This window comes from Akebia trifoliata, unplaced genomic scaffold (genome assembly GCF_017979445.1).
Source record: "Akebia trifoliata isolate Shusen 1 unplaced genomic scaffold, ASM1797944v1 Contig00608_ERROPOS3031104, whole genome shotgun sequence".
Lineage (NCBI taxonomy): Eukaryota > Viridiplantae > Streptophyta > Magnoliopsida > Ranunculales > Lardizabalaceae > Akebia > Akebia trifoliata.
In genome coordinates this window covers 584840-610696 of record NW_028237131.1, presented here as the reverse complement: position 1 = coordinate 610696, position 25857 = coordinate 584840, and the positions used below count along the sequence as shown (strand labels likewise).

The 25857-nt window shown below is 36.4% G+C and overlaps 1 protein-coding gene and 2 long non-coding RNA genes across 3 annotated transcripts; all 3 read left to right on the top strand.

The window, feature by feature from the left end:
- The first annotated feature begins 1754 nt into the window (after positions 1 to 1754).
- On the top strand, positions 1755 to 3092 carry LOC147381262 (uncharacterized). Its single transcript, XM_086430685.1, has one exon. It carries the CDS (start codon positions 1755 to 1757, stop codon positions 3090 to 3092), a length of 1338 nt encoding a protein of 445 aa, XP_086286811.1.
- Positions 3093 to 11924: 8832 nt separating this feature from the next.
- Positions 11925 to 15297, top strand: LOC147381261 (uncharacterized). The gene is made up of 2 exons (XR_015174671.1): positions 11925 to 12214; positions 15195 to 15297. It is a non-coding gene; the product is annotated as an uncharacterized LOC147381261 (long non-coding RNA).
- Positions 15298 to 20011: 4714 nt separating this feature from the next.
- Positions 20012 to 21842, top strand: LOC147381260 (uncharacterized). Its single transcript, XR_015174686.1, has 3 exons — positions 20012 to 20526; positions 20669 to 20753; positions 21199 to 21842. It is a non-coding gene; the product is annotated as an uncharacterized LOC147381260 (long non-coding RNA).
- Positions 21843 to 25857: the final 4015 nt, after the last annotated feature.

Here is a 25857-nt window from a genome sequence, read left to right as displayed (position 1 = left end):
ATTTGACAGGATGGTCCGTCAAATTTCTCAAAATTTGACAGGCTAAGACCGTCAAATATGGGCTTTTTTCACATAGTGAGAATGAGTTTCCTATAGATATTAGGAAACTAATTTATCTCTAGATTCGGTCTTGAATTGTTTTAACTAAGTCCTCTTGCGATGCCACAGATGAAGGCTGTTTCAGCAGCGTTATCTTGAAGAGAATACTTAGTAGAAAAATCACCAAAATCAGCTACGTTATCTTGAGGAGAATCTGTAGAATAATCAGCATTAGATTGAGTGTGATTTGGAGCAGAAGTAACAACCTCAAATACATCAGATTGTGCGTGACTTGGAGCAGACATAACAACATCAGATTGAGCTACGTTTGGATCTTCTGAATAATCTGCAGCAACATTAGGATTGTCTGAATAATATGCAGCAGCAACAACATCATGATTGTCTGAATAATCTTTATTAACAGGTGCTTATATTGTTGTAGCCTTTACTTCAATCAATATTTATATTTTACTTGAATACATTAGGAAACTAGTTATGCCTTAACTTCTTCAATTTAGAATTCTCATTCAGCTCAAGTCACACTATTTTATGCAATACTTAACATACATTTTCTTTATAGAAGGAGCGATCAGTAGACCATCAATATTGACGTAAAAAGTTGGGCAATAATGTGTCAATAAAACCAGTAAAAGATGAACAGGATTCTGAGATGCTTAGTTCGACCCACATGTGCTCCACAAGCCATGTGTCAATTGGTGGAGGCAAGTCAAAGAAGAAATTAACTGAGGTACTAGAATCCTGATAGAATTTGTTTTATAGTTAGTGAGGTAAGTCAAGCTATGAATTTTTGTCAAGTTGTTATTAATTTTCTGAATGAGAGATTTTGTTTGGGCTTTCTCCCTACTAGCAATGGTCCATTTTTGTTTTCTTTTCAAAAGTTTGAGTTGGTTTAATATTTGGATTTTTTGTAAAAATATTTTAATTTTATGGACTCCCGGCTAACATTGACCCATTTTTTGTCTTCTTTTATGAAGTTTGAGATGCTTAATTTAATGGTCAAACATTAGACTCAATGGTGAAAGTCCAATAACTGTACATTACTTATATTTTAGAAGGAAAGTTTAATCACTCTGTCGAATTACTGCTTTCGATCTTATTAAAATTTCAAAAACTGTCACATAGTCAAAAAGTTAATTACCAAAATTAGCCTAGTTTGAGAAACTTGCATTACTATGCTTTCCTTATCCTTTTACTTAAAACAATTTCCTAGTCAAGTATAGTCTCTGTGGTCGTATCATTTGTAAGTGTCAGGCAGAGAAGGAGTTCAAGGTGGAAGTTAAAGCAATTGGAAAAGTAAGGCATAAGAACTTGGTTGGCCTAATTGGGTTTCCTATCACAGCCACAACTTAAGCATTATATGAGTAATAAAAATGCCTCGTGTGATAATTAGCATAAGCTATCAACAAAAAGAAGAAGAAGTGGTATTTGTAAGGGAATGGTTAAGAGCTGATAAGATACACAATATGGGGATTAGGCGTTTCAGAAGCTTTGCCCATGCCTGAAGAACCTCAATCACTTACACTTTTGGTTACATTGCTATTAAAATCCTTTCAACGGGGGAAACTAGCACTTGCTGGTCTAAGAGAGAGAAACTATCAAAAGAAAGGTCTAGGAAGATTCGGTTTTCTCCCTCTTTGTGGAGAAGAGTATTGAATCACCATACTTTCTGTGTGTAGTTTTTCCTCTAGGATTTAATGGCAGCCTCTTCGGCTGGAGTTTCTTGGAAAGATCTTCTAAAGGGTGGTATCCCTTCTTCGATAGAGAAGAGACTTGATTTTTTTCCTGAAGTATTCAAGGGTGAAACGATTTTGTTGCCAGAAGAGGAAATAAAATCTGAAGCAGCAAGATGGGAGAATTCTCTGGTGGGATATCTTCTAGGGAAACGACTTTATTTTTATGGATTAAAAATTGCGGTTCAAAGGATGTGGAAAATAAAAGGAAATCTGGAAATGCTATCCATGGAAGATGGATTTTTTTTATTTAAATTCAGCAATTCAGAGGACTGTAATATGGTTCTTAATTCGGCAGTATGGAGTATTGGAGGAAGACCATTAATTCTGCGAAAATGGTCCGTGGATGCTAAACCTATGCGTGAAATGCTCTCTTCGATTCCAATTTGGGTTCGGCTTCCGCAATTACCAATTCAATTTTGGTCTCCAATCTGCTTGGGTCGTATAGGAAGCAAAATTGGAATTCCTTTGCATTCGGACGAGGCTACAGCGAATAGATCTCGACTTGGGTTTGCTCGTATTTGTGTAGAGATTGACTGTCTATGTAAATTTCTAGACATAGTAGTTCTAGAAAGGGAGAATGGAGCGAAGTACAATCAACGAATTGTTTATGAATGGAAGCCGTGTAAGGTGTGCGCAACCTTTGATCATAGTCATGATCAATACCCGAAAGTGCAGAGAAAGAAACCTGTCATTATGGTCTCTGCTTGGGCTGCAAAGCAGTCAAGAGTTAATGAAATTGCAACTGATGTAACTTCAGTTGAGTTGGGCGGTAAAGAGGTTGAAGTAGGAGCAAATATGGTTAGTTTGGGTGAGTTTGGGGATGATGCAGATGCAGTCAGGGAGGATCGCAGTGGAGAAGAAGATAATGACGTGGCTTTAACAAATTCCAAAAATTTAGGAGTTTCAAATTCGAACTCAACGTGTGGTTCGGAGTTGGGTGGAGAAACAAAATCGTTTGTGAGAGAAACAAATCTGATGCCGTATTCCACTCCAACTAAAGATGGATGGAATCTCGTAGTTGGGAGACGTGGGTCTTCCTCAAAAAAACCTGGAATGGATACGGGTATACCAATTGGAGCGGAGCAAAATGTTGGAGCAGAGAGAGAAGTGGATAATCCGGAATTGGCAGCTAGTCTTGAGGTTGTTCTGAACGTCCAACCAACGCACATTGAAAATTCTTTTCAAGTACTGGATAATGAAACAGCAAAAGGAGGAAAAGAACATGGTCTATTGGTTGAGAACAGTAATTATTATGAAGCAACAGAGTCTGCTATCAATGGTAATTCTAAAATTGTCTAAAAACAGGGTGGAAAAAATATGAGGAAGAAGAATGTGGTGGAGGTCGCTAATAGAACCACGGGATCGAAATCTATCCCTAGTGAGGGAAATCAAATTAATAGTTCTTAATGTCAGTGATAATGTGGAATGTTCGGGGAATGAATTACGCGCGAAAGAGAAGGGCGATTAGCGATTTCATTAGTGATGAGAAGGCTGAGTTGATGGGGTTTTGTGAGACAAAAATTCAGATTGCAGATGCAGAAAAATTTCAAAAACAGTTGTGTAAAAAAATTGGAAATTCATCGATAACTATGAGTCGCACTTTTATGGACGGATTTGGGTGGGCTGGAATCCATTGTATTTTTTTGTGCAAAAGATGTTCGAATCAAGTCAAGTGATCCATTGCAAAGTCACTAGGATTCGGGATGGTTTTGTTAGTATTATGTCGTTTGTGTATGCTGAAAATTTTGAAAACGATAGAAGACTGTTATGGACAGACCTTAGCCACTTAGTCACGGCGGAACCATGGATTGTATTGGGAGATTTCAATACGGTTAGATTCCAAGAAGAGAAGGTAGGAGGGCGCCCTGCTTCAAGACGATCAATGCGTGATTTCAATGACTTCATAAATACGATTGGTGCTCAAGATTTGAGGACAAATTCTGACTGGTTCTCATGGAGTAATAAATCTACAGGAGGTCGACGTATTCTTTGTAGGTTGGATAGGATGTTAATAAATATGGCATGGATGGTTAAATTTCCTCAGATGTTCCTGAATTATTTACCATGTGGAGTTTCGGATCATGCCCCATTGAAATTGGAATTTCCAAGGAATTCTGCTGGCGGACCAAAAGTTTTTAAATTTTTTTCGATGTGGATAGGCAAACCAGGATTGCGAGAAGTGGTGTTCAATGCGTGGACTCTGGAAATTATGGGTACTCCAATGTTTAGACTCACAAGAAAGATTCGTGCGGTGAAAAATTCCATAAGAGTATGGAATAGGAATTACTTTGGTTCTATTCATAGTCGAAAAGAAGAAGCAAAGGATAATTTGTTTCGGATTCAAAACCAAATCCAGAGAGAGCCGATGGACAATAATCTTCAAGGCCAGGAGGTGGAGGCTTTGAGGGTCTATAATTCTGAGCTAGACAATGAAGAAAGTATGTACAGACAAAAATCAAGGGTTCAATGGCTTCGAGAAGGGGATAGAACTACACGGTTTTTTTACTCATCAGTAGCCGCGAATATTGCGAAGAATGGGATTATGGAGTTGATTACGGATCAAGGAGCATTACTCACAGATGAAGAAAAAATGGGACAGTGGACTACTCAATTTTTTTCAGCTATGTTTCGCAATCCGAATCCTACTGTAAGTATGCAAGTGCCTTTTATTTCAAAATTTTCTGAAGAACATGTGCAAATTTTATCAAGTCCTATTACAAGGGAGGAGATAAAATCTGTTATATTTGCTTCCCCAAGGAATAAATCTCCAGGACCAGATGGATTTGGGGGTGAATTCTTCGTCAATTTCTGGGATATTGTGGGAGAAGATGTGTGTGTGGCAGTGTTGGATTTTTTTAAAAGGGGGAAGTTGTTGAAGGAAATAAATGCCACTTTAGTTTGTTTAATCCCAAAGGAAGAAAATGCCAATCGTCTTGAAAAATTCAGGCCCATTGCGCTTTGCAATTTTATATACAAGATCATTTCCAAGTTACTAGCAAATAGGTTAGCCATTTGCCTTCCTGATATTATTTCTCCTAATCAATCAGCTTTTATTAAGGGGAGAAAAATCCAAGACAATATTCTTCTTGCCCATGAAATGGTCCATAATTTTAATAGTTCAAAATCTCCTGAAGCCTTTTGTGCCAAAATTGATATTAGGAAAGCCTACGATTGTGTTAACTGGTGCTTTTTGAAATCAATACTCCTTCAATTAGGTTGTCCTTCAATTTGGATAGATCGAGTTATGGAATGTGTGTCAACTCCCAGCTTTTCTATTCTTATTAATGGCACCACTCATGGGTTTTTCAGAAGTGAAAGAGGTCTGAGACAAGGAGACCCACTTTCCCCTTATTTATTTACGATGATTATTGAAGCCTTCTCTTGTATCCTTAATCAGTTTGTTTCTTCAAATTATTTGAGTATTCCTAGAGTTATGGGCAGTCCAGGAGTTTCCCATCTGATGTTTGCTGATGATGTTCTAATTTTTTCTAACAATGATGAATTGTTAGTAAAGTCTATTCGAGATATTCTGAACTCTTTTTACAACGTTTCTGGTCTCCAAGTTAATGAAGCAAAGAGTCAGATTTTTTTCAGTGAATCATGTAAAAATCAGAATATTATTCTTGATTCTCTTGGATTCTCTAAGGGAAGTCTTCCTATTAAATATTTGGGTCTCCCTTTATTTTCTTCAAGACTATCTCATACGCTATGTCAACATTTGATTGATAGAGTTTCTAAAAGGGTTGAGGGGTGGAGAGCAAATCTATTGTCGTATGCGGGTAGACTTGAACTAATCAAATCTGTTTTATCTAGTTTTCAAGTCTATTGGTTGGCGTCTTTCAATATTCCGGTGAGTGTTTTGAAAAAGATTGAGAACATTCTAAATAATTTTTGTGGAGTGGTCCATCTCTTGTGCGTTCTATTCATCCGATTAGTTGGGTTAGAGTTTGCAAAGCTTATGGGAAAGGAGGACTTGGCATTCGACGTCTAAGGGATATAAATAAAATTGGTATGGCAAAATTGTATTGGAGAATGGTGGAAAACAATTCCTTTTGGACAGAGTGGATGAGGAAGAGATATGTGAGGGATGCCGATATTTGGGAATGCCAACCTCCAAACAATGCTTCTTGGGCATGGAGAGGCATCTTAAATGAGAGAGAATTTGTTAGAAAGCATGTTCGATTTCTAGTTGGAGATGGGAAAGACACATACATTTGGAAAGATCCTTGGATACAAGAAGGGAGCATTATTTCTAAATTTGGAAATAGAGTTATAAATCAATTTGATAGTCATTCAAGTGCAGTTATTCGAGACTTTATTGTGGAAAGAAGGTGGGTGTTTCCAAGACCATACAATGATCGTATGCAAACAATTATTGATCTTATTTTAGCAAAACCAATTCCTAAAATGTTGATGAGGGATAAAATAGTTTGGAACCTAACATCAAACGGCCAATTTACTTCGAAATCGGCTCACGAAGAGCTATGTGAAAGGCAAGAGTCAGTGGGCTGGAAGAAAATTATTTGGAATAATTATATTCCAAAATTTTCCTTTATTGTGTGGTTAGCGGTTCAGAAGAAGCTATCTACAGTGGAAAATCTGAACAAGAGGGGTTTCAAATGGGTGTCTCGATGTGCCTTGTGTTATAACCATCAAGAGACAAATGACCATTTGTTCTTTCGTTGTCCATATACACGATGGATTTGGACTCAATGTTTGAAGAAGTTTGGAATTTTAAGAGTAGGAATGGGATCAATAGAGGACAAAGTACAGGTGATCAAGAGTGTGCGAATTCAGTGTAAACAAATTATGGAAATGCTTCATACATCCTTTTGTGCAGTGGTTTACTTTTGTTGGAAGGAAAGAAATCAAAGAATTTTTTAATACATTAAGAAATCAAAAGAAGCTATATTGACACAGGTTGGCGAGGCGATAAAAATTCGGTTTGATAGTTTATCAATTGAGGACAGATTCATGCATACTTATATGCAGATTTTGAACAATTGGAGTTGTTGTTATTCCATTGTTAAATCAGTTACAAAATAGAAATGTTGATCAAAACCAGAGGAGAATGTTGTGAAGATAAACACAGATGGAGCTCGATCAATGCAGCGGTCAGGATTTGGATTTATTGGAAGAAATAGCGTTGGGTCAATGCTTTTTGCAGGCTGGAGTAATATTGAAGCAGATGATATTATTCAAATTGAACTTCAAGCAATATTAGAGGCGATGAGGTTTGCTAGATCAAGGGGATTGAACCGACTTTTGATTTCTTCAGATTCATTATATTCAATCAAATGCATAAAAAAAGAAATCATTCCATCATGGAAAAATGATGAAAAGTTGCTGGAAATTACAGAACACAGATTTTTCTTTGCGAATTGTTCTTTTGAATTTGTTTGCAGAGAAACAAATCGGGCAGTGGATTTTTTAGCGAAACAGGGCACTTATTCAAATGGTTTTTTCGTTGATGAAGAAATGTGTAATGTTCCTCAAGAACTTTTGAGAATTATTGAGGAAGATTTAACTTGTATTTACACTCGACAGTAGTGTTTTCAGGGCGGTGTCCCTTTAACCCCAGCTTATCAATCAAAAAAAAAAAATGCCTCGTGTTACACATGGAAAATCAGCTTGATTGTTTCTTGATTTGTAGCCATTATACTTAATAAGAAGACTGATAGTTACTTAATCCATGGTCTGCAGAATGATGGAACTTTGTATGGAGCATCCTTTGATGGTAACATTAGTTGCACTGACATGGGGGTCTGGAATGTCATTTCCTTTGATGGACCTTAATCCTGATGGATGCGAGGTGTCTATTTATTTTTATTAACTGTTTTCATTCATCGGATCATGTTTATTATGTTAAAGAATCTGTTCTCTAGTATGTATGTGCAGAATATTCTGAGTATTTAATAAAGTTTTCCAAATTGGTACCTTGGCAATCTTGCTAATCTACATAAATCTCTTGTGTTTTGTGTTCTCTACTTTGAATTTTTGTAGTTTTCAATCTTGATTGGTCTAAGGAAGATTTTCCGCAATAGTAGAATACCCGTGTGTTGGGTGTTTTGAGGAATACACCGTTGTTGTATGAGTTGATGAACTCATTTTTCATTGCATTTATTATGTAAAGAAGCTTAAGATGATGATATTTAGGGTGTAACTATTCCACTAAAACATATATATATATTACAAGCACTAATACCGACATCAGCTAAAACCTGAAACAAAATAGCTCAAATTTCTAATTTGGTTATTTCAACTAAAAGTTCAGTGTACTAGTTCGACAAAGGAGAAGGAATATGGTAGCAGCTAATGTTGTCTGATTATTAAATAAATAATTTATTTATTTTTATTCCAACTCATTCTAAATTCTTTTTTTTTTTTTTTTTTTTTTCTCTTACCATGTGTATCCCCAACCTTTGGGTGAGACTAATCGCATGGTCACACGCACCGCCCCCTTGGAAAGTCCTGCGTGCAACTGGTTCTAAATACTTACTTTACTACTTTCCTGTGAACCTTGGCCTTCTTAGTGAGTCTGCGGCTATGATTCTGTACGAGATCTTATTTGTCCATTAGTATAACTTATGTCAGCGAGCATGCCAAAATGCTTTAATAATATAGGTTTCATATTTGAAGTATTTTCTTACCACATATTTGACAAATCTGGTGGGGGGAGGTTGGCCATGCCAAGTAGAATTTCACTAATGCATTTGAGTTAAAAATCGATGTCTAAAACACTAGATTTTAGACATTGCTAGTATAAACATCGGTGTATTAACCGATGTCGAAAACTTTAGTCATTACTTAAAAATCATTGTCTAAAGTCTTTTTTGTACTAGTGCTTTCTTCCGATTCCTAGTCTGTCACATTTTTCGGACAAGTTTACAGAGATACTAGGTGAGATAGGGGCTTAGATTATTTAAGGTTGTAATGCAAAATAACAAAAAAGAAAACTAGAGAGGGTGGGGGGGGGGGGGGGGAGAAGTAGGAAGGGCGAATACAAGTAAAATAAAATTAAAGCAATACTACCTTGGTCTTCATGACTTAGCTCCCGAAAGGTTTAAGTATGAACTTGGCCAGATTTTGGGGTCTTTGAAGCTCTCAAGAAGAAGATTTGTGACAAACTTTGGGAGGAGAGAATTTTTTTTTTTTTTTTTTTTTTGTCTTGGGAGGGTGCTCTATTTATAGGCTTTAATTTGAAGACCCTTGGGGACATAATAATCCATACATCACAAGTTCAACTTAATTATACTTAAACCACATAAAATGATCTTATTTGCCTTCCATCAAAGAGGTTTTGATGGTCATTTACACTCTTATTAGTCTTACCAATCAAGATGATCAAAAGATAAGAGTTTTAATGTCCTCCAAGTCTGTAGAGAATTCTTTGAGGAATATTATTGCCCAAAGCCTTGACGAAAATGATAATTTCAATAAAAAAATTGAAAAGGGCATGAATTTATCCACACTTAGAGGGACTTAAGGGTCAATTACCATCTCAAGGGTTCTAACAAACTGGGGCTAAAAGTGTAAATGCTCCCTAAGTTCTAGATAATTCATTTGATGGGTAAAAGGATCTATTTTCCATGAACTAGATCAAATTACTTTGATCTTTTGGTGCATGGCCTAGAATTATCCACAAGAGGAGGGACTCAAGGGTCAATTACCTTGCTTTGACTCCAAACAAACTAAGGTTAGGGGTAATTGACTCTTAAGAAGGTTGAAAGGATTCTACCCTTAAAGATTCACAAATTTACAAGAGAACTACAGAAGAAAAACTAAGAGAACAATTAATGAAGGGGTAAAGAGGGTAACTTACCTTGATTGTTTCTTGGGAATAAAGGAAATAGAGTGATTAGTGAGGATTAAAGTGTAAAATACCTTAACATAATCTATAACATATGGGAGTGAGAATCAAGAAACAACAGAAAATAGTTTGATCCTTACTTAAGGCATGGACCAGAGAAAAGTTTCAAGGTCCTTGGGGTATCCACAACTAGAGAAAAAATATAAAAGGCCTTGGGGTACATAGGCTAGGCCAAACTTTTGCATGGTCCATGCCTTTGGCACGGACAAGGTCAGATTTGGGCCCTCTTGGAATGGGCATGTGGCATAGATTTTTTGAGTCAAGCATTTCGAGCTCAGTCTATATAAATTGGGGTGTCTACAGCTACCTCTATTTCTAAGAGTTGCTTATAATAATTACAAAGATGTAGACTTAAACCTTTGATAGTCTGAAGAACCCTGAACTAATGCATTTTTCAATTTTATCCTAAGAAATTTAGATCACAGAAAAATTGATATAAATATTGAAAAGAATAGAAAAGAAAATGGCCTTCCCATGCTTGGACTCTAATAGGGATTTGATTAGTTGTTCTAAGCTTCCTGGCTCATGGTTGACGTTAAAATTTTTGAAAGAAACTACTTGAAACGGAAGGTAAATTGTAAAAATGTTGAAACTTGATTATTTGGCACTATGTCAAAACACGCCTAAAACGACTAGTAAAGACTATCGCTAATTGCGACAGTTCTTAGCAGTCATTTAACTGACGTTTCTTATTAGATTAATTGTATGAGACACCAATGTATCAAACAACTCTCTCTCTCTCTCTCTCTCTCTCTCTCTCTCTCTTTCACACATATCTGTTTCTGTCTCACATGCAAATCTCTCGCTTTCTCTCTCTCTTCTCTCTCTCTCTCTCTCTCTCTCTCTCTCTCTCTCTCTCTCTCTCTCTCTTTCGTTCTCGTACGCTCTCTCTCATTTTGCACTCTTTGTCTCTCGTCCTTGCTCTCTCTTTCTCTCGCACACTCTCTCTCTCTCTTAAAAACTCTCGATCACACTCTCTATCTTTGTATCTATCTCTCGCACACACTCTTTCTCCACAACATTCAAGATCTAGGGTTTGTGAACTCGCTTCCCAAATTTGTCTCAAATCTACAAATCTTAATCAGATCTAGGGTTTGCGCGCACACACACACACACACACACATACACATACATTTTCTCTCTACATAGCTTCCTAGACCTAGGGTTCACGCACTCTCTCCCTCCACGGATTCCTAGATCTAGGGTTCGCAAAGATCACAAAGTGAAAATGAAAAAACTCAAAAACTAGGGTTTATGTACTTTGATTGGAACTCAAGATTAATAGCATCTCTCACGGCTCTTCGATTCAATAAAAACAAAAAAACAAAACGACTCTTCCGATTTCTCTATTCAAGTAAGGTTTTACTCTCTTTATCTTTCGTTCCATCTTTCGAGATTTGAGATTTTGAGATTCTTTGATCACATGAGGTTTCTACACTAGTGGATCAAATTACTTTAGGGTTGTTGAATGATTTGAGTAATTTTTTTGGTAATTAGGGTTCGATTGGTTTTTATTGGGTTATGTCTTCTATTCTTGTATATGGAGATTTGTCGTGGATTCAAACCGGATCTTTTAATGATCCGTTAACGACCCACATGACCCGTTTAATTGGTAATGTGTCGGGTAAAATATTGGGCCCATTTGGTTTGGTTTTGGATCCGACCCGTTTAACCTCTTTATAACCCTAAGTATATGAAGGGTAAGAGATGAAACCCGAAAGGGTGTGAGAAATATATGAGAGACAGCGAGAAATTGTAATCTAGTTCTTCTTTGGTTAATATAGTGAAATCGCCATTTTTCGCCCGTGGACGTAGGTCGTTGATGTTACCGAACCACATATATCTTGTGTCTTGTGTTCTTGTTGATTTATACTTCAGATCATAGGGTTATTTTCTAACAGTTTTGTTATGATTTGTTGAGATTTGGTAATTAGGAAAATTGAAACTTTGACCAGACACCCAATTTAAGGCTGTTTTTTTTCAAAAAATTGTTTCAATTTATCTTACTTGAGCTAAAATTATTTTATTTTTTTCCCTATTTTGGGAGTTCTAGATTATAAAGAAAAATGTTGCAGGAAATAGCCATTTTTACTTGATTTGTTTGCTCTTCAAGTGCTCAAAGAAGATTTTGTTTGAATGTATTTATATTTGATTTCAAGATTTGATATACTTTTCCGCATTGGCATTAACTTAGCCTCTTGTCACATGGAGTACGTGTGCGCTCAAGTAATCCCCTAATATAACCTCACCCAAGAGTCCAAGGAGTTCCTTTGATTTCACTAAGGCACTCACATACTCAACAAAATGCTCACACACTTAGAAAGGGGGATCCACCATAGGTGTGATGAGGGAAAAAAAGGATTGAATATGTTTAGTTCATAGTTCTATTCATGTCTTCAGGATGTATGTTGTCTATGTGAAGGTATGTATGTTTAGGAAAACTACATGCTTTTATACTTTGCAGGTATGCCAAAGAGATACTTCAAAAGGAAATGCTTCCCCATGTTAGAGTTGAGGAATATTGTGAAACTAAGAAAGCTTATTATTTTGGGTAGGTTCTGCTTGTCCGTCTCTTGCTATTGTCGTGCTTTACTCTTTGTTTATGAGCAATTGAATTTTCATTTTGACATAGTGTTGTAAGCATTGGATTATTAATTGTGAGAGCATCCTATAGAACCATTCTGTAATGTGGATTACATAACGATGTTCTTGTTTTCAAGGACATATAGTGATAAGAAATGCCCATTTACTGGCAATGTTTCCTTAGGGATGTCCATGGTGATTTTCTTGCTTTTGACACAAGGTTCTTTGAAGGATATTTTTATTTTTTGTTAGATCATTCTTTGAAAGCAAAACATAATATTTTCCTTTTGGAAGGACCACTACTGAAGGGGGTGTGCATTCCTAGTTAAGGCTTTTTGATAGACTAGGTCATATGCTGCACACAAAATTTCTTGTTTTTGTTTTATTTGAACTTGATTCAAAGCTTTACAAATTCCCTACTACTTTAGTGTTTAGCATTTTATCTAAATTTTGTGCACGTATGCTCAAACGTTTGTCTCAGAGGAGCTGTGAAATTCTTTATTTTTGTATTTTCTATTTAAGTTGATATATGGACTTTGTTGGTTCAATTGTCAAAAGATGGTTGGATGTTTGCTTCTTGCATTGCACTGTTTACACATTCATAGGTCAAAAGAGGCATCTATTTCCCCATCACCACAGAATTAGTAAGTGTGGTAAGGTATTGAGGTGTTGTAACCACTCATGTTCTCCTGAAAACTAATACAGGAACCTAAAACACTAAAGTAGAAATGGTAAAGCCTGAAACATGAGGAGTTGCAGTCCAGGAAACTATGCTGACAGCAACTAGAACCTTTGGGAAGTTCAAATGTGGATAAGATGCACTTGGGGATTATTAGTTTCCCATAACTGTAAATGCCTTTTTTTGTGGTGATATATGATTTCAAGTGGTCCAAGGTGGATGACCTAGGAATGAAGCAACCTATTGTGGTCTTTCCAAGGCCTCAGCTTGCAATAGTGTTTCTAGATCGCACTATAAGAAAGTATTAGCGTCTTGAATTACTCAATGAATTTAGTCTAGTCTAGTTCTTAAGAGTCTAAAGCATATTAGTTTAAAAGCTTTCAAATAGGGGACATTAAATGCCACAAATCTGTCATTCATCTACAAAGTTATCCATAATCTAATCCTCTCTTTTTTATTGCTTCAACTCCCTCCTGTTGTTGCTGCTCTCACATATCACCAATCGCAACATGGCTTTGGCTACTCTCTTTGTAGCGAATTTATCCCTTTAGGTCCATTTCTTTTTCCACTTATAATTATAATGTGTTGTTCTTAATTATTAGTATCCTAGTTAGTAATGTATGATTATAGGTGATGTGTGTTTTGTTTAATCTTTAATGGTTATTGCATATGTTTTGCTTAGTAATGAGTAATGGTAGGTTACATTTGACAGTTAACCGTGTACTATTGAAATAGGTTATGTGAACTTGTATTCTTTGCATCACACGTGGTTATTGCATATGGTAGGTTATTGTCCATGTGTTCCCTGGGGTCATGACAGCAATGTAACACCACCACTAAAGCATAATTATATTAAATGTTTATGTTTCCTTCTTCAATCCTTTCTTCCTATAAGTTGATGCTTTTTTTTTTTGGTTACTTATTGATAAGGTCCCAATAATATCATTTTGGGACCGTAATTTCACCGAGATTACCATCATATAAATACTAGTTCCCTTAAAATAATAATAAATTTTATTAAATCTCAAATTAATGTGACTAACAATAGTTTGTTACTAATTTCAGGTGAAAAGGGCACATTCGGAAACCAACAAAAGAAATAACAATTATGGTTACAATACGCGGGCCGAAAGGAAGTTTCTAGAAAAATATCGATCGATTTGGGCACCACGTCACCGCGCCGCGGCTAGCCAAGACCGCGCCGCGGTCATTTCGAGGAATTTATCCTCGAGATTTTTACAGAAGCTTCTAGAAGCTTCGGTGGTTGTAACTGATTGGGTCATTTGAATCGAATTATCCGCTAAATCACCCCGATTACCCGAATAAGAACATTATAAATTTGAGGGTTGATTTCAAAGAAGGGGTCCCCTCTTGGGTTCCTCTTAGGCTCTTTTCTTCTATAATTTTCTTTAGTTTCCTCTCTTTAATTCTCTGTAATTTTCTATTGAGAGATCTCTTGAGTGTAGTGAGAACATCAAGAGTGCTCAATTCTTTATCTTTGTAATTTGTTGGAGAGCTATAAATAAGGATTTTAGATTGATCATCATCTTCTTCACCCATGTTCTTCATTCTGTTATTAATTTCTGCAATATGAATCTTGCGATGATCGGCTAGACTCTCCGTAGAGAGGTCAAGAATGCCGGAGCAATTTCATCCTACTTATGTTGTTTTAAATTCTTTCTTTCTGCTTTATGTGTTAATTCTGAAATTCCTCTTAGAACAAGACTAGCAAGCTTATACATTCAAATCAATCTTAGATGATTGTTACTTAGATAAGCTCAAGAACAATCATGCTATGTGAAGAATTGAAGTATAAGTCAGTTACACTTGTTTGAAGTTAGAATTCTCATGAATACTCTTTGGTTACCATCAATGTTTAACTCGATTTATCTTCCGATCCACGAGCAATGACTTGCTACGTGGATTGAGTTATAATTAGAACAAATCAGCATTTTGGATGAATTGCAAAGGTTGAATTGACCTCTCCACACCCTCTTTCCTCAATCTCTATTTGTAGTTTCAATTTCATTTACAAATTAGTTGTTAATTGCTTCTCTATTTTAAACAAATCAATTTTGTTTTTTTAAGAAAAATCTGTTTTCCAATTCTGTTTTGGTGTGTTTATCCGAATGAGTTTTTGAATCCAAACTGTCCCTGTGGAACGAATTCGACTTGCCCAAAGTCTTAGTTCAAATCTTTATCTCTGCATCTCTATTGCAAGCTTTACAACCGATCACTTATGTTCATAGGTTCTTATTTTATTTTACAGACAGGAATGCCAAGATTCTTTGTCGTCCCAAACGTCATGGAGAAGATCATTGGATATCTTAAGACCAGATACAACAACAAGCCAATGTTTGTGACTGAAAATGGTGAGTAAATCAAAGTGGTAGAAAGCTAGTGATGTAGATGTGGCTACGAATATCAGGTTTGGATCGGGGTAATTTGGGTATCCAAATCATGATAAGATAAATCCATCCGATTACTTGAATTGGATTCAGATCTCATAGATAGAAACCATATCTAATATGAATAAGAGTGAAACTATTATCAATTGGGCTTGGACGGATTAGGAATCCAATTTATTGACTACCCTTGATATAGGGTTATAAATTGGAAAGCTTGGCTTTTCTTGTACTTTAGTCATTCATTAAAATCAAATATCAAAGGTACTAATTTGGGGATTTTTTTTTTCCGAATCAGTAAGTTTCTTTTCTTCAATGTACAATTTTGTGTTTTTCAATTTTCAATTTTTTTTCCGGATCAAAGGTACTATTATCAATGGGATTCCTTTTTTCTATCTTTTATCCACCTTGTGACCTATATTCTGGTCTATATTTCCTTGGTGATCCTGAAATCATGAAAGTTTGGTTACCAAAGAGAGAAAATGTGATGTTTTGTCAATTTCAGGTGATAAGATGAACACCTTGAATTGCGAATTGTAATACATTGGGCGAAAAACTTTTAGGAATGGGATCCCTATAAGAAGCATTGTGGAAATTATTATATATTTTGGGGGTTATTGACTTTTTAAAGCGGTATTCGAAAACTCTATTCTTGAACTTGTGGCTCAACTGACTTGGGTTTTCTTGCATCTGTGCATTGAGTTGTCAAAGCTGCCAATTTTTTAATTGTTCAAAATCTATTCATCAAAATGATCTATCTAAACCATTTTAAGTTCTCTGTTACCTCATTAGTAAATTAGGTGTGATCGATGCTATGTAGATTGCATAAATGTAGATTGACCAAATATTAGAACAAAACTTGGGTAAATAAGATTCATTCCATAGGGACAATCGTGATTCAAATGTTCATTCGAATTGAAACCAAAATAGAATTCTGCAAAATAGATTTTTAAAATAGATTAGAAAATTGCAACTAAGAAATGAAATAAAATTGAAATGAGAGCAAGAATAGATATTGAAAACAATGTAAAATGAACTTAGAGAGATCAAATTAACCTTTGCAAGTCATCCTATTGCGGAATAATTCTCATTTTTAACTCAATCCACTTAACAAATTGTTGTTCGTGGATTGGAAGATAAATTGATTAATTACTTGAATGTAAGTAGAGAAATAACAATTATGAATCCTAAACTTAGAGGAGATTATCCAACTTATATTTTAAATTCATCACAAAGCATGATTAAGCTTGAACTCATCTAAGCAATAATCATCAAAGTTAGAATTGGAGTTACAAAGTGGATGATCTCACCTTAAGAGGTTTTACAAGAACACATTTAAAGTAGAAATGATAGAATTAAAATAACTATATTAAGATGAACTCGCTTCGGCGTCATTGACCTCTCTAAGAAAAGTTTAGCCGATCATCGCAAGGAACAAATTACAACAATAGTAAAATAAGAGAAACATGGTAGAAAAGAGAATGAGAAGAATCTATGTTGTAATTCGATTCCTTCTTGATGATCCTTCAGTAGAGTTACAAGGAAATTTAAAGAACAAAGATGAAAGAAAAAATACACTATTGAGATCTTACTTCTACAAGAACTCTTTCTCTCAAAGAAAAACTAGAAAATTGTAGAAAATTAGTAAGAAGAAAAGAGGCATTTCTCTAGAGATTGAGGTTTTATTTATAAAGAAAAAAATGTGTAGAAGAGTCCAAAAGTAGCCTCTAGTTTCTTTGTACAAGAGAACAAAATAGGAGAACATGAGTTAAGAATTAGGGCATTCCAAAGTGGGCCATAATGCTTTTGCCTTGAGATTTGGACTCCAAAATGTTGATTTTCTGCACAAGAAACACACGTAATCAAATTTATGAAATTATTTATGTATAATTAAGCCTAATTATCATCTAATAACATGCAACATGATGTTTCGAGGCTATCTTGATTATTATCTTAATACAGAGAAATATAGACAAAAATTAAGATAAATGTCCAGGAAACGTGCGTATAATTCAATGTTTCGAGACACTCATCAGGTGCATGCTTCTAGTTTTGCATCACATAAATTGGGATTTGTTAGGCAGGGTTTGGCGGTTTCTTTCTACTCAATATAGTTTTGAGGCTTAAAAATAGTTCAATGGCAGGACAATTTAACTGGTCCAACTACATGTAGAATATATAATATTTGCTAGTACTATGTTTTCTTTATCTAAATTAGTGTTCTTGAGAATTTTTCATAAATTGATATCTTATAGTTACTGTCAAATGCCAATCAAATGGGCCCCAATGTCTGTATTAAGCATATCTTTGTAACAATACAAATCAGGAAGTTTTCTCCCCCATGTTTTATTTAGTCTTGTTCAGTCACATGAGACATTGACAGTAGATATAAGGGTAATCAGCATTGTATAGCTCTTGAAGTATTTTTCAAATTTTTTGTAAGCTTTTACGAGGGTATGTATTTTCATATTTCTTGGCATAGGTTGTCAAGACAGTTGATTTTATAAAGGTTAAAGGGGGCAAAGTAACCAAAGAACCTGGTCCTGTCAAAGGTGGCAGTATTGTAATTGCTTTTGTTGAAGATCCTGATGGTTATAAGTTTGAACTTTTGGAAAGAGGCCCTACGCCTAAGCCCTTGGGTCAACTGATGCTTCGAGTGGGTGACCTTGATCGCACCATAAATTTCTATGAGAAGGCATAAATCAGAAAGCTTTCTTCATTTTAATTTATATTGAAATAGTTACTATCTGTATGTTTCTGTTCAACGATTATGATTTATAGGCTTTTGGTATGGAGCTTCTTTGTAAAAGAGATAATCCCGAGTACAAGGTAACATGGCATTTTCCTTATCAACAAGCTGGACAGAATTTCTTTGTTGATTGTTCTTTCTTCTATGTCGTCTTTATGAGTAATTTTAGGAGCCTTGCTTAGTATCTCGTCTTAATATTCCTGATGGGCATACATTTGGTATACATGTTGTTCAAGTATACAATTACCATGATGGGCTATGGTCCAGAAGATAAAAATGTGGTGCTGAAGTTGACATACAACTACGGGGTCATTGAGTATGATAAAGGAAATGGTTATGCACAGGTGGATACCCTTCTTTTTCTTCCCCAATTCTTTTTTGATTTTGTTTTGTTTGTTATAAGGTGGTTGTCAATATCCTTTAATGAAAAAATAAATGTATTTTTTCTTTACACTACTATTTTTTGGTAAGCAATATTCTGGATTCATCCCATTGTTCAATGGATTCCTTTAAGATGACTTGTTCCTTGTGTTGTACGATTTTACCATATTGCGATTGGAACAAATGATGTTTATAGGACGGTAGAAGCAATTAAACTTTGTGGAGGGAAGATTACACGTGAACCTGGACCATTACTTGGCATCAACACCAAGATCATTGCCTGCTTGGATCCTGATGGTTGGAAATCAGTATGTCTTCTAGTCATTTTACTTCTTCATGCTTATGCTATAACACTTCTTGTCTTTAACTATTTCTAGGGATTGCTTGTACCGCTCTTAAAGGTTTGAAAATGGGTGATAAAACTCTAATTGTCCGTTGTGCCACTACCAGGTTGGTGTTATTTAACTAGGAGAGCATGGAAAAACTGAAAATTTAACTATTTCACTTTTTTTCATAACTACCATATTTTTATGCATTTTTTTTTTTTTACGTTCTTCAATATCTTTAAAATGATTTTCCTGGACTAACATACTGGAAGTCTAGCTTTGATCTGTCTTCATCATCTCTTACTTTTTAACTTGTTCTCAAGTCTTAACAAGCTTTGAAATAAATTAAAATGTTAGATGAGGTTCGAAACACGGCTGCGTTCTTGGCATAACCGTTGGCTTCTACCATCACAGAATTGAGATGGTTTGGACAAAAGACAACCACGCCAAGAGGTACTAAGTACTGACTAATAAGCTAGTTTTATTAAAAGTGGAGCTTTATTTAAATTATAATCTATATGGAGGAGTGATGTTGATTCCACCCATTTTTCTTACAGTACATCATCCGATGGTAGCTGGTTAAAATCTGTTGTTTCGATATGAGAATGTTCAATTTCTTTTTGTCGGAATAATAATTATGTGTTGGTATGAGAATGTTCAATTTCTTGCTTAGTTCATGTTATTAACTGTGCTTCTCTTTATATAAATAGATTTGAAATTATAGTTGAAAAATCTGTCTTTGAGTTCTAAATGTCTTACTTGAGTTGTGATCCAGAGCGGTGTCCCATTCAATTAACAATGTACAGTGTCTATGTGACACATTTTGTTTGGAGATTAAACTAAACACATTGGTCTGCATGTCATATAAATATGTCTTGGTTAGGAACGACTCTAGTTTCAGCTATTATTTTTGCTTTCTATTTTCAATTTTACACTTTTGTTGATTTCTGCCATTTCTAACTCTTTTGACAAATATATTGTTGTAGTCAAAGATAAATCATTCTTTGAGCACTAAATGTCTTGGAACTCTTTTTTATTATATAAGCTTCGATGTTTGATGTGTGGCACTCAATTGTTGATGCCTTGTTTTGTTAGAAAATTACTAAAAACTTTATTCTTATCTTCTACTTCAGCTTGAACATGTTGGATTTATGTTATCTTGTTACAATGCCGAGCTTAGGTATAGGATGGGCAAGTTAGGGAGTTCACTGTAAGAAAACAATGAATGAGAAACAAAATTATAAAACGGATTGTATCCGTTTCTAATTAAAAATGGGTTTAAACTGTTTTACCTATTAAAGCCGTTTTAAACGCTCATTTCCCGTCTCATTATTTGGGAATGAGCCACTCACTGTCTCTCTCTCTCTCTCTCTCAGTCGCTCTCTCTCGATCTCTCGCACTCTCAGTTGATCTCTCGCACTCTCTCGCTTTCTCTTTCTCTCAGTCGCTCTCTCTCGATCTCTCTCTCTCAGTCGCTCTCTCGATCTCTCTCTCTCCGTCCCTCTCTCTCTCAGTCGCTCCCTTGATCCACCTCTCGATCTCATCTCTCTCTCTCTCTCTCTCTCTCTCTCACTCTCTCTCTCACAGTCGCTCTCTCAATCGATCTCTCGATCGAACTCTCGATCTCTGTCTCCATGGAATATTACATCGTAACTCTTTATGGAGAGATTTAGTCCAAATCTCAGAGCGCCACAATGTCAACTGTCTAACCCTGAGAAGGCACATCTCTCTCTCTCACGGGTTAGATTTTCATTTTATTATTTTTTACATTTTGATATTCTCTCCGATAATTTTTAATCTGTAATTTTGATTTTTTGTTTTGCATTAAAAACCCTAATTTTCCTCATATTTTTTATTTTTTTGATGATATGTGGATGCTTAGTTGTAGAGATTTGAAGATAATTGTTTTTTATCTTTCTTCCTGGAGCTAGATTTACATGGATCACGTCTAGTTGAACATGGAGCAGGTATGTAATCGAATCGTTCTTCGCTTCAATTTATTTTGTAATTTCTGATTCTGAATTTGAACATTTGAAATTAATTTTTTGGCATTCGACTTGGATTAATTGTCTTAATACAGTAATTATTGACCTGAGATCAAAATTCAGTGTTGTGTGGTTGAGAAAATACTTCATTGTAAACCCAAAATTTGATTTAATCTGGATAGTTTTAAATTATTATTATTAATTTAATATTAATTGAAGAGAAAATGATTATAACTAAAATGATCAAGGATTTATTTGAAGAGAATTCAATTTATGGAAGATATGATGAACAAGGGGAGATTTGTAAGACTTGTGTGATTCACACTGATTTTTTTATTGTAACTAATTCACATAAAGCATATTCCATTAGCTTCATTTTTTGAGATTTGTTATGAATCTTCATATCTTAGTAAATTTCTATTTGTAGGTTCTTAATCTAATTCTTTGGACTGGGAGATATTGGAATGGGACTGCTACTCATTTCGGTTATGTTGTTCTTGGGTATGTGAAATATTATTTGATTTATTATTTTTATTTTCTTGTTTTCAACCTTGCAATACGTGACAACTATTAGATCTTTCAATTTGGACTACCACTTTGTTGCAACATTGGTGCTAAGTTGGTAAGGCAGGCTGGGGATGTGACAACCACCTCTATTGTTTTTGCACAAGGTCTGATTGCCAAAGGTGTTAAGGTTTGTGAAGCATTCCTCTTACTTGATTATCTTAATTGGATCAAACCTAAACTTGTAAACTTTTCCATGGATGTGCATTCCTTCTTCAAGGGCTAATAGATGAGAGCAGCTCTTAAGAAGTGTTGGGTATGTGAAGTTGAAGCCCAACTTGATGATTTGTACATAGGCTTGCTTGAATTCTTCCATACACCTGCACCTTTGTACAAGAGAGTAGTTTTCTTTCTCTCTTGATCTCCGCACTAGGCTTTGTGATGGACCCTCTTGTGTTATCAAGAGATGAGTCTGGGGAAGGACTGATGTCCTAATCATTTTGTCACTCAGACCATCATATATCAAACTAAGTAGCTAAATTTAATAGAGCATAGCAAAATATAGAGGAAGACTGATGTAGAACATATTGCATGAAATTCGGTGGCTGATTTGGACTCAATGTGCTGTCCAATACTCTTGCTGTTAGCTAGGATCTATGATGTTTTTCGAGCAAGTTCCTTCATTTTACTATTTTTGGCAATAATGTGCTGCTTAATTTCAGAAGTTGCCATTTGGAGTTGTCCTTTTCACTAGATTGCTGCTTAAGTTTAGGACTTTTGATTTATGCTTCTAATTAGATCTTTCATAGTTTTTGAATTGTTAGCATTTTTCCTTATTTTAGTTATTTCTTTCCTAAAGTTATAATTCCAGCAGAAGTAGATTTTGCAGCCTATATAAAGGCTGTTTCTTTTCATTGTAAGGAAAAACTCTTCATTCAATAAAGAATCTTTTTTTTCTTTTCTGAGATCTTATTCTCTAAGCTCGTGGATTCGAGTGTGTTACTCTTTTGGTTCGTGGATTCGAACGATTTTCCAAGAAGCAAGCAGTGCCTACTTCTTCATAAGCTTCCACTACGTCAGTTGGTATCAGAGCAAAAATCCTGTTCAGATGACAAATGCACGAAATGATAGCGAAATTCTTAACGGCGGTAACCGTGAAAACAATATGGTTACAGGGGCTGAATTCAGAATTTTCCAGCGTGAGACCCAACAAGCATTGCAAGAGGTCCAAGCGACTCTTGCGAGGCTTACGGCAGGGACTAATCAGCGGGGCGACGGTCCTATGGGTCGTCAACCTTACCGAGAGAGGGCTGAAGATGTTCGTGAACGCCATCCAGAGATTCCACGTAGGCAGCTAGCCTATGAGGATAACTTGAGTGATGATGAGGAAGATGTTGAAGCCATACTTCGGAATAATCGGAGGGGTTACCAAGGGGAACATGACCGACAAACCTTTCGTATGAAGATGGACTTGCCCAGTTTTAATGGTCAACTTCGGATCGAGGGGTTTCTTGATTGGTTGGTATTAGTCGAGAGGTTTTTCGATTATATGGATATTCCTGAAGATAAAAAGATGAAATTAGTCGCGTACAGACTATTGGGGGGAGCATCTGCTTGGTGGGAGCAGTTGCAAATTACACGGATGCGACAAGGAAAGGGGATGGTTCGGACATGGACTAAGATGAGACGATTGTTACGATCTAGGTATCTACCTCCAGATTATGAGCAGATTCTGTTTCAACAATATCAAGATTGTAAGCAGGGAAGTAGAACAGTTGAGGCTTACCTAGAGGAATTCCATAGGCTATCGTCGCGTAATAACTTGCTTGAAACAGATGCGCAACAAGTTGCTAGGTTTGTTGGGGGGCTACGTTGGGCTATACAGGATCGAGTCGCGATGCAAACAGCCTACACCTTAACCGAAGCCGTTGCGTTGGCTATTAAGGCGGAAACTCAATTGGACAAATCGAAGGCGACAGTCATAGCAAGAAATTCTTTTGATTATAACCGTCCTGTAGTAAATAAAGGTAAAGCCCCAATGACTCAGCCACCTGTGTCTAACACCACTCGCGGGACAGGTAATAATGGAGGTCCAACAAGGCCAATAAACACTGTTCCACCAGAAGTGGCACCTCGTAACCCTTATGCTCGTTCGGGGTCTGACAAGTGCTATAGATGTGGACAACCAGGACACCGTTCCAACCAATGTCCTAAAAGAGGTACCGTTAACCTAGTGGAGCCAGAAGTAGATGGCAGATTTGAGACAGAGGAGGACGAGAATGAAGCAGCTTATAATTATGAAGAGGAAGAGGTAACGGGTGGTGACGAAGGGGAGCTGCTGTCACGCTCTTTGGTAGTTCAACGACTTTTGTTAGCACCAAAACGGGAAGAACCATCTCAACGGCATAACATATTCCGAACCAGATGTACTGTGAACAAAAGGGTTTGTGATGTCATTATTGATAGTGGCAGCAGTGAAAACATAGTATCGAAAGCAATGGTTACCAAGTTGGGCTTGCAAACTGAGAAACACTCTTCACCATATAAGATTGGTTGGATTAAACGGGGAGCTGAAGTGAAGGTAACTGAAATCTACCGCATTAATTTTTCAATTGGAAAGAATTATGCAGATGAAGTTGTGTGTGATGTGGTGGAAATGGATGCTTGCCATATGATTTTGGGACGACCATGGCAGTTCGATGTGGATGCTACATACAGAGGCCGTGCCAATGAATATGTTTTCATGAAGAGAGGCTTGAAGATCGTTTTGGGGCCCATAAAAGAGGAATTTTCAATTGTTGAACCGAAGTCAAAGGGCAAGTCAGTATTTCTAGTGGATGGGAGCGAATTCATAAAGGAAACTAAGGAATCCGGAGAGATTTTTGCTGTGGTAGTTGGGGAAGAATTTGGCGAAGAATCTATGGAAATTCCCCCTGTGCTTAAACCTTTGTTAAAGGAATTTCAAGAAATTATATTGCCAGAACTACCAGATGGGTTACCTCCTATGCGGGACATACAACATCAGATTGATCTCACGCCGGGAGCCAGTTTACCTAATCGTCCACATTACCGGATGAGTCCCAAAGAAAGTCAGATTCTACAAAAGCAAGTAGAAGAGTTGATTAAGAAGGGATTGGTGCAAGAGAGCATGAGTCCTAGTGCTGTACCAGCCTTGTTAGTCCCAAAGAAAGATGGCACTTGGCGCATGTGCATTGACAGCCGGGCAATCAACAAGATCACTATTAAATATAGGTTCCCTATTCCTCGATTGGAAGATATGCTAGACATGCTGGCCGGAGCCAAAGTCTTTTCGAAAATTGACTTGCGAAGTGGGTACCATCAGATTCGGATCAGGCCTGGAGACGAATGGAAGACTGCTTTTAAGACCAAGGAGAGGTTGTACGAATGGTTAGTGATGCCGTTTGGACTCACCAATGCGCCTAGTACTTTCATGCGGCTCATGAACCAGGTATTAAAACCATTCACTGGAAAATTTGTGGTGGTGTACTTTGATGATATATTAATATTTAGCCAAAACAAATCTGACCATTTTGCGCATTTGAGGGAAGTACTTACAGCTTTGCAGCAAAATAAATTGTATGTCAATTTAAAGAAGTGTAGTTTTATGACCAGCAGTTTGTTGTTTTTGGGATTTGTGGTAAGTGCTGAAGGGATTAAAGTTGATGAAGAAAAGATTCGTGCCATTCGGGAGTGGCCAACTCCACAAACAGTGGGCGAGGTTCGTAGTTTTCATGGTTTGGCCACATTTTACAGGCGGTTTATCAGAGATTTTAGTCGGATAGTTGCGCCAATTACTGAATGCATGAAGAAGGGAAAATTCCATTGGGGAGAGGAAGCAAAACAGAGCTTCACGCTGATCAAGGAGAAATTATCATCTGCCCCAATTTTAGCACTGCCAGATTTTGACAAGTTGTTTCAAGTAGAGTGTGATGCTTCTATTGTTGGCATTGGTGCTGTACTTTCTCAAGAAGGCAGACCGGTTGCGTTCTACAGCGAAAAGCTCAGTGAAGCTCGCCAAAAGTGGTCCACTTATGAGCTGGAATTGTATGCTGTTTTTCGCGCCTTGAAGGTTTGGGAACACTATCTGGTGCAGAGGGAGTTTGTCTTATTTAGCGACCACCAAGCGCTGAAATTTATCAATAGCCAGAATAGCATCAACCGGATGCATGCCCGCTGGATTTCTTTTATACAACGCTTCACTTTCATTTTGAAGCATAAGGCGGGTCAATTAAACCGAGTAGCTGATGCTCTAAGCAAGAGGGCATTGTTACTGGTCACAATGCGGACTGAAGTTTAGGACTTTTGATTTATGCTTCTAATTAGATCTTTCATAGTTTTTGAATTGTTAGCATTTTTCCTTATTTTAGTTATTTCTTTCCTAAAGTTATAATTCCAGCAGAAGTAGATTTTGCAGCCTATATAAAGGCTGTTTCTTTTCATTGTAAGGAAAAACTCTTCATTCAATAAAGAATCTTTTTTTTCTTTTCTGAGATCTTATTCTCTAAGCTCGTGGATTCGAGTGTGTTACTCTTTTGGTTCGTGGATTCGAACGATTTTCCAA

Coding starts and splice junctions, on each gene's coding strand:
- LOC147381262 (XM_086430685.1), top strand. CDS start 1,755: ATGGCAGCCTCTTCGGCTGGAGTTTCTTGGAAAGATCTTCTAAAGGGT.